At 44.5% G+C, this 9,588-nt stretch overlaps 1 protein-coding gene across 1 annotated transcript; it reads right to left on the bottom strand.

Moving 5' to 3' along the window:
* Positions 1-8,048: 8,048 nt before the first annotated feature.
* On the bottom strand, positions 8,049-8,648 carry LOC145798398 (uncharacterized). Its single transcript, XM_082885940.1, has one exon. The coding sequence runs from the start codon at positions 8,646-8,648 to the stop codon at positions 8,049-8,051; it is 600 nt and encodes a 199-aa protein (XP_082742066.1).
* Between the last annotated feature and the right edge of the window lie 940 nt (positions 8,649-9,588).

Here is a 9,588-nt window from a genome sequence, read left to right as displayed (position 1 = left end):
TGCATTTATAGGCTCCAAGTCTTGGGATAAATGAGCATGAAGAAAGGAGGTGAAAGGACCAAAATGCCCTCGGATTTGGTCATATAGCCGGCCGGCCACCTTTTCCAACCGGCCGGCCATTTCCTTTTTGGAAAATCGGCCGGCCAGCCATTCACTTTTTGAAAAACCAGCCGGCCACCTCCTATCCCTCATAAAACTGGCCGGCCATGTCCCTCACAGGCTCATCTAGCTCCCTGCAAATTTTGAGGAAGATTGGAGTTCCCGGGACCTGAAAAAGTTCAAGAAAAGTACACTTCCGGTCGCGAAATTGCTCCGTCGGAACTTCAGCTTCGGGATCTGACATGTGTCTCATCATCATTCATCAAAATCAAAGTGTATCCTTTTTGAATGAGTTGTAGCCTTTCCGGGAAGCGGATCGGAGGCCGTGATCGAGTTGCCTTCGCCGAAACACGTATTTCCGTGCTCGTTATTTCATGACAAACGGGCACCCTGATTTATGCTCGTTTTGCACTATCATGCACATAACTTGCATTCTCATGAGCATACTTACATTTTTATGCACATTTCTTGATATTGGCATACCTCTATGCTTGGGCATACGTTGTCACGCATGTTCCACTCTTGCATTGCGATGCGTTCACTCGCTGGCACTGCGTGTGTCAGACTTCCAGAATCACATTGGATATATGTTGGTAGCATATTGTACTTGTTGCAATTTCTCTCTTTTGCAGGCACGATATTGTATGTACGGTTCAATTGAGGCTGGTGCGACCAGACGAATCGCGCAGGTATCGTATCTTCTCCGTGTGAGACGTGGCGGGGATTGAATAATCCTCCGCATTCTTAACTGCATGAAATGTAGTTGTTGCTTTGCATTCTTGCTTAAAACTGTTGCATCTATTTGCGAATACTTGCTTCATTACAGCTTGCTGCATTTGCATGATCTTTGAGTTATGTCTGGCTTCTTGCATATCGCTTTGCATTTTGCCCCCCCTGCCTGCGGGCACATCTCTGTCTATCTTGTCTGTTTGTCTAAGTCTTCGGCCTTGTCAAAAATGGGTCGTCTCTCGGCTTTGACATTCACTCCCGTCACTTATGACTTCCGAGTTCTGTCAAAGAGGGGCAACTGTAGACACCCCATTTTTGACCGACCTTAAGACTCAGACGTCACCGATTGAGCGCTCGGTGATATTGCATAATGTGCTCGTTCAGAAGTTTCAGAGTCTTGGCCGTGAGCCCTGCCTCCGAACTTCCGAACCCTCTTCTGTGCCTTGCCTCGGTTTGCGAACCAGGCTCGATTTTCGCTGTTTCTTTTCCTGAGGGGAGGGAGAGGTCCCGTAGACCATCTCTCAGTGGCCGTAGGCTACATTTTGTGGCCGCAGGCCATTTTGCCCATTCCGGAGTCCGGTTCCCGGTTTTCGGAGCCGTCAGGCCGTGTGCCTCGGTTCGGGACCGCCTAACCATCTCCGTTTGTTCTGATTTTTGGCATACTTCCTTTCTACTCCCTTTTGAGGGACACTGGGGTCTGAGAAACCCACTTCGTGGTCGAATGCCACTTTCGGTGCTTAACAGCCCATTTTCGGGACCCCGAACTACGCGTTTTGGCCCCCGAACATTCGTTTTGCAACGGTTTTCGTTCATTTTTGGCAGGTACCTCTGTTTTATCACTGGGAAGGTCACTGAAGGGTGGGAGGCCAGTAATTGTTGCAGCAACCAGTTATATATCCTCCGACGCCCTCCGACGCCCGTTTTTCACACTTCCGGGCTAATGTTAAACACCTTGGGCCCATTTTCTTGAACTTTGAACCACATATTTGTGATGTACACACATGGGAGGACCCTAAAAGTTGGTGACTGGCCACTAATGTTACTTGACCCTTTTGAACCCCTCCTTCCGGGCTAATATTGAACACCTTGGGCCCACTTTCTTGAACTTTGAACCACATATTTGTGATGTACACACATGGGAGGACCCTAAAAGTTGGTGGCCGGCCATTAATGTTACTTGACCCTTTTGAACCCCTCCTTCCGAGCCAATGTTGAACACCCTTGAGCCACTTTCTTGGACTTTTAACCACAGGGTTGTGTTGAGGGCATATGGGAGGACACCATTATGTGGTGGCCGGCCATTAATGTTACTTGACCCTTTTGACCCCTAGCCGGCCGGCTAGGGGGTGTGGCCGGCCGGCCACCTGCAACAAAAATACCTGGCCGGCCATGATCCTCACACTGTTCACTTTACAGCTGTATGGCTTTATCCCCCAGAAAATATCTATATCCGGGGGATATTTTGTGGGGGAAAGCTTGCCTCCTTTTTCCCCCACCTTTTGCCCCTCTTTTTGGTCCATATAACTAAAGGCCAACACTTGTATTAGGGGTTAGAGAAATTGCCTTCAAGCATATACATTCAAACCTCCCTCTATCCTTTCCTCAAAAAACATCCAAGTTCTATACTTCATTCCTTCATCACCACCACCACTCCATTTCCAGCAACACGGAGGGCTTCTCAAAGGCTAAAGGTGCTGCAACTTGGTCCAAGAAGCAACCAAAGATTGGTCTACAAGGGTGAGTTGCTATTTCACCCTTTTTGGGCTTATTTTTGTAACTTTTCTTAACCATATATGCTTTTTGCTTTGAGCTCCGGCCATAACTGAAAGTGTCCTTGTTTTGAGTTCATTTTCACTTTTTCTTAAGGGCTCAACCCTGTTTGAGCCCCCCATATTGCACTTGCTTCAATACCCTTCTTAAATACCGTTTTCTTGCATGATTTTTTTAGCTTGTGTGTGATCTGTTTTGGAGCATGATGTAAGTTGTAAATAGGCTTATTTTGAGCCCCTCTTCAACATTGAAGAAGGGATCAACACTGTTTGGGACCTCCATGCTATACTTGCCTTTATACTCCCTTTTTGGTCCCATTTTTGCATGCTTTGGCAGCCTATTGTGCTTTGGTTTTTGGCCATTTTACAGCACTGAAAATAGTCTCATTTTGGTTCATTCTTCATGTTTCATTTAGGGCCTTTCATGGTTTGGGACCTCCATATGCCACTTCATGTTATATCTCTCTTTTGGTCCCCATTCTTGCATGTTTTGTTAGCCTATCATGCTTTTGTTTTTGGCCATTTTACAGTTCTGAAAATAGTCTTATTTTGGCCCATTCTCCATGTTTCATTAAGGGTCTTTGGCCGTTTGTGGAATATTTTGTATACTTTGTGTTATAGCCTCTTTTGAGCCTCATTTTGCATTGCATTTCTAGCATGTTTTTATATTGTTTGGGAGTTTTTACAGTTCTGTAAATATGTATATTTTTGGTCCCTCTTCAATGTTGTAGAAGGGAATTTTTCAGTTTGGGCTTTGCATATACCACTTGCCTCTTTGGCCACCTTTTGGCCCTTTTTCTTGCATGGGAGTGCAGCCATACCTGTGTTTGTTTTTGGGGTTTTTACAGTTCTGGAAAACATCATATTTTGGGCCCCTCTTCAACTTTGTTGAAGGGCCCTAACCTATTTGGAGTTAGCAGCTATGAGTTGCTTCATAATCTCGTGTTTAGGGCCATTTTTGCATGCCATTGTTGCCCTATCTTTGCTTGCTGTTTGGCCATGATTTGTACTGTAAAAATGCTTAGTTTGAGGCTGCCTTGCTTCTGTCTTTTCATCTCATGTACCAATTATGCATGCTTGGTATAGCTATAGGCCATTTCGGATGCCAAAATTCATATTTCAGGAGAGATTCCATGCATCGGGTGTGTTTTCGCATCATTTCGGGGCTGTTTTCCCCCACATTTCATTGCTGAAAATCCATTAACATATTTGCATGTCATTTTAGCCATATTGCATTGCGTATGCCATTGCCTCGGTTTGCGTGCCCGTGTGCACGCATTTCGAGGCACTTCATTTTCATCCATCGGCCTCTTATGTGAGTGTGGCTGAGGCTCTCTCATGTTAGTATAAGTCCATGTTGCATTCTATATGTCATTTTAGCCATATTGCATTGCGTATGCCATTGCCTCGGTTTGCGTGCCCGTGTGCACGCATTTTGAGGCACTTCATTTTCATCCATCGGCCTCTTATGTGAGTGTGGCTGAGGCTCTCTCATGTTAGTATAAGTCCATGTTGCATTCTATATGTCATTTTAGCCATATTGCATTGCGTATGCCATCGCCTCGGTTTGCGTGCCTGTGTGCACGCATTTCGAGGCATCTCATTTTTACAGCATAGTGCATGCTAGGTTGTATCTTAGATCGCATTCTGTCATTTTCTCGATTTGCGTGCCCGTGTGCACGCATTTCGAGGCATCTCATTTTTACAGCATAGTGCATGCTAGGTTGTATCTTAGATCGCATTTTGTCATTTTCTCGGTTTGCGTGCCTGTGTGTACACATTTCGAGGCATCTCATTTTCATAGCATTGTGCATGCTAGGCTGTATCTTTGTTGCATTCATGCATATCATGCACATTGCATTGTGTCCGGGATAGGAGTTAGCCCGGGCACGGGAAACGAGGTGCGTTCCGTACTCCGAGTGACGGAATGTATCTCAATTCCCTAGTCACCGACACTCCGGATTATCCATGATGGAGTTAGGTTTTAGTTGTGTTTTCATGTGCATTCATTCTATATTGAGTTGTGCAATTCGACTCCTCGGCCATCATGCCTTGGTATGCGTGATTGGTGGCACGAGGATCGAGGCATGCATATATTTGTGAAAATACATTGCTATGCCTCTTTCCTGCTCTCTGTTGCAGCAAAATGAAGAATCAGCAACTTTTCGGGACTTGGCACGTGTTTCAAGAATAACTGCTAAACAGAGGCTAATTGGGGTATCCCGGTGGATTTCCGCGCAAGACAACCCGGACATGCATCATCCATCAGAAGCAAGGCAGTCCCTGGCTTGCATGCCAGTTTTATTTATTTTCTTAGTTGATTTGTTAATTAATTAGGAATTTGTATATTATTTGGACTGTATTATTTGGACTGTAATATTCTTTTATTCGGGACCGTATATTTATTCGGACCCTCTGCGTGAGGGCATAACTGTAATAAGTGTGCGTGTGTGTGTTGTATGTTTTCCAACCCCACGTCTTTCTCCCTTTTATTTATCCGCTTATGGTGTTTAGATTAGGGCATATTTCAGTTAGCATACAGTATGACAATATGTTTGCATTATTCATCTGTTTTGCATGCACCAGGCTCGGCGCATCATACTAACTGCATTGTATTTCAATTTCCAAGTTGAATACATGATAGCTGTAGCATTCCATATGCCATGTTTAGAATAGCCGAACTTACTATAGTTTGCATTTTTGCATGTGTTGCATTAGGCATTTCTATATACTTATGATCATGCATGATTTCTAATGTAGTTTCTGTTTTGGCTTGGAGTACTCGGTGAGTTTTTATGCTTTAGCATCCTTGCATGCGTGTGAGTGAATGCCATGAATAGCATGCTTACCATGAGGCTATATGCTTATGTGATATAACTGCCTGAATGTCTGTGGGTGAAGGTTGGGTTGTTTGGATTGGGACAATTCATCAAATATTTGTTTTAAGCCCACTAGATAGTGGCAAAATCATCTTTTCTAAGCCCACCTGCGGGTGGCAAAATCTGCATTTTAAGCCTACTTGCGAGTAGCAAACCATCTTTCAAATAAACAAGTATGAAATGTTTTGTTCCAATTCGGGCGACCCAGTCTATACTTATATGCTGTGTGCATCACATAGTAACCTAGGCTAATAACCGGAATAAGGACACACAAAGTTTTCAAAAATAGATATCATGGTTAGTAGAGGCCGATCTTTGATCGGGCGAGCGGGGGTGCTCACGAAGTGACCTTCCCCAATCGTACCCAAGTTCCCTAGCCGAGGCAACTTTGGTTATGACGGACACGTGGCCTTTGGCACCGAGTCAGGGTTTCCTAAATTTCCCATTAAAAAAACATTTAGGTGGCGACTTTGTATCTGGCAAAGCAGTCCATGTTTGGCACTTCTTTCAAAAACTGTTTTCTCAAAACGATTTGTCGGATTTGGACTCTTTGGTTCAGACTTAGAACCGTGACTACAAATCGAGTTCGAGCTGTAGCGAGGTCCCCCGCGGGCTTGTTACACCTCGGCATCGAGCACACCCGTTCATAGTCCGTCGGTGGCCGATATCTTAACAAGGGTGCTACTTAGGCTTAATGTCCCCTAGCACGAAAGGACGGTGTTACCTAGGCTTAAAGTCCCCTAGCACGGAAGGACTATGCTACATATGCTTAAAGTCCCCTAGCACGGAAGGACTATGTTACATAGGCTTAACGTCCCCTAACACGAAAGGACGGTGTTACTTAGGCTTTACGTCCCCTAACACGAAAGGACGGTTCCAAGAATGTCACCCAAAGCAAAGCTTACTTGATAACTTGTCCTTCAAAACAAAGCTTATACTTGATACATAAAATAGGGATGTCATTCATGCTTAACAAATACTTTTATCAAAACAAGGCAAAGCTTATCAAAACCTTAAGAATATAACTTTATTAAAAATACCACTCACACTACTTCTTGGGACGTCGGGGTCAAGGCAAAGGTCCAAGTCCTACAAACACATGGCAAAGCATACTGAACATACATCTCAAAACAAGTCTTACAAGCATGCAAATGATCTCGGGAAGACATGTTAAAAATCAAAACACTGTTTTACATGTCAGGGAGACATGCTGGGTACCAACCAGGTCTAGGCCGAGGTCCTACACCTCCTTGCCGAGGTGTGGTCCCGACGGCCTCATTCAAATGCAAGGTCGGGAAAACCTGGGTTTCCCTTTGAAGAACATGAAGAACATGAACATGAAGATCATGAAGAACACGAATGCCAAAATCATAACTTCTTTATTTACAAAATCTGGGATTTCATGCTATGAGTTCGAAAACATGGACCTGGGTACCCATACTTGAAAATCATGTGAAAACAAACACAAAAACATGAATCTTGGCATGAGCTTTCGGATCAAAACATGACTTTTCTTGAAGAACACATGAATGTCATTTTCTCTTTCTAAAACCGAGCTTCAAAGCAATGCATGGCTTACAAATCATTTTCAATCATGCAATGCAATAACATGAACATAAAGAACATCATGAGCGGATCAAGAATCTAACCTTAGAACGCGGATCTAACGGTTCGATCTCTAGGAAATCAAGCTTGGAAACCCACTCTCCCTCAAGAACTCTTCTCCCTCTTCTAGAGCTTCTCTCTCTACTCTCCAAAACAATATACAACAAAATGATAAGTTTCCTCTCTCTATCGGCTGACTTAACTCTCAGCCCGGACACGTGGCAACGGCTGGTTGGTTCTCTCCGAAAAGGTGATAGATTGACAAGACAAAACTCTGACAAAGCGTATCTAACAAGCTACTCGGTAAGGCACTCCGGCAAGTGATGACATCGGCTAACAACAAAATTTCGGCAACTAAGGTGACAATGACCTCGGCTAGGAAGGACAACACTTGACTAAGCTGTGCCACACCTTGACCTAGATGTGCCACACCTCGGTCTAGATCATACCACTCCAGGACAAGATCATTCAGGTGCAAAGGTAACATCTCGGCCTAGATAATACACATCTCGGCCTTGGCGATTCACACCTCGGCCTAGATAATGACATCTCGGCCAATATGTCAAAGCAAAGGTGGAGGTCAAACGAAGGGATTCCAAGATACTTCTAAATTGAAAATGACCTCGGCTTGGAATGATCTAGGCTTAGCATAACCTAGGCTTGGCATAACATCGGCTAACATAACTTAGGCAAGGCGTGACCTAGGCTTCACATCAAGGAAGGAGCAAATCATGCGAGCAACACTTAGACACTTCACAAAGGCATCAAAACAAGGCATGGACCTTACATACTTAAGCAAAACAAGTCACAAACATACAAATGCAGGCTTAACAAGTCATAATCATACAGATGCTCATGAACATGACTAAGACGTAAATGTGGGTCCTTATATCCTTCCCCCCTTAAAGAAGTTTGGTCCCCAAACTTCACTTACCTTGTTCCCAAAACGACTCCGGCTGTCGAGTTCTTATCTCTTCTTATCATCCTTAGTTTTTACCTTGGGACAATCCTTAATACGGTGACCTCTCTCTCCGCATCCGAAACATTCTCCAGTCGCCCGAATACAAACCCCAAAATATAGCTTCCCACAACTAGGACATGTCGGCCTGGTGCCACCTTCTTGATTCGCGTTGTTGGGACCATCCTCCACTGTCTTCTCCTCGGCATCATTCGGGTCTGCCTCTTCTTCGCGATTGGCGTAGGTCTGCCTCTTCCTCTGACTCTTTCCCGAACTTTGACTTCTGTTCAGGTTGGCTTCTGCAAGGATAGCTTTATCTAACACTCCGGCATACGTCGGCACGTTGAGCAAATTAACCTGGTCTTGTATCGGCCCTCGAAGTCCACTCTCAAATTTCCTAGCTTTCATGTATTCGTTGCCGACCATGTGAGGTGCATACCTTGCCAACTCAGTGAACGCACGATCATACTCTGCCACTGTCTTGCTTCCCTGTGTCAACATCTGAAATTCTATAGTCTTGCGATTTCGTACACTGAGCGGGAAGTGTTTGTCGTAGAACAGCTCCAAAAATCTGGCCCAAGTCAAGTCTGGGTTGCCTTCTCGAATCATCATCCACCATCTACGGGCGTCGTCTTCCAATGTGAATGCTGCTAGTGACACCTTCTGAGCGTCAGTGCTGGGAAAAACCTCGAACATTTTCTCCATCTCAAGAATCCATGCTTCTGCTTTCATCGGCTCTATACCTCCATGGAACTTCGGCGGTTTCATCTTCCGGAATTCTCTGATCAGGGTCAATGTGTCATCTCCGTACAAAGCTGGCTGCGGAGGCACTTGTGGTACTGGCGGTGGTGGAACTGCATGTCGGCTATCTGTCTGCTCGGCTTGTGTGGAGGTAGTACCAGTGTTCTGCTACCTTGCTTGCCTTAACTCATCGGTCAAGCTTTCAACCAATCTTTCTAATCTGTCTATTCTGTCCTCGGATTGTTCTCGGCCCACTGGGGGTCTATCTCTTCTCATGATGCTGGGGTATGGGGGATATGACACTTAGAACAAAATGAACAAATGAACGTGTATGCAAGTAAACATGATCATGCCGATGTAACAAAATGTTCATGCCGAGATGATGCACACCTTTTCAAGTAGCAAGCAACATGATGCAATCCTAACATTCTTCTAAGGGACATCCTATGCTCTTTAGGACTCAAAGTGTGTGAATAACGCACTATAAGGATCTTGTGCTCTGATACCATTCTGTCACGACCCCAAACCGCCCCTAGTAGTTTGGTACCGTGATGGCCAGTAATCCGTAATTACCGAAGGCCAACTTCCAAAATTCACACACAATCAGAGTATAATATACGGGCTCACAAATGCGGAAGCGATAAATCATAATGCAAGTGGTCCATAAGAGCAGTGCATAAGTCAAATGGAATGACATACATCTTTACAGAGCTTTATAACTTGAACACAATTAAAGCCAAGTACAAAAATGCATATTACATCTTACAAAGGGCTTTCACAAGCCGACATAAACAAAATATATGAAATG

Source organism: Camellia sinensis, chromosome 8 (genome assembly GCF_055761805.1).
Source record: "Camellia sinensis isolate YWXY chromosome 8, ASM5576180v1, whole genome shotgun sequence".
Classification (NCBI taxonomy): Eukaryota; Viridiplantae; Streptophyta; class Magnoliopsida; order Ericales; family Theaceae; genus Camellia; species Camellia sinensis.
Note: the sequence above shows the minus strand (reverse complement) of the source record. Positions and strands in the feature narration are given on the sequence as shown.

What these genes read in the sequence shown, in the direction of transcription:
- LOC145798398 (XM_082885940.1), bottom strand. Translation starts at nt 8,648, where the DNA reads ATGATTCGAGAAGGCAACCCAGACTTGACTTGGGCCAGATTTTTGGAG.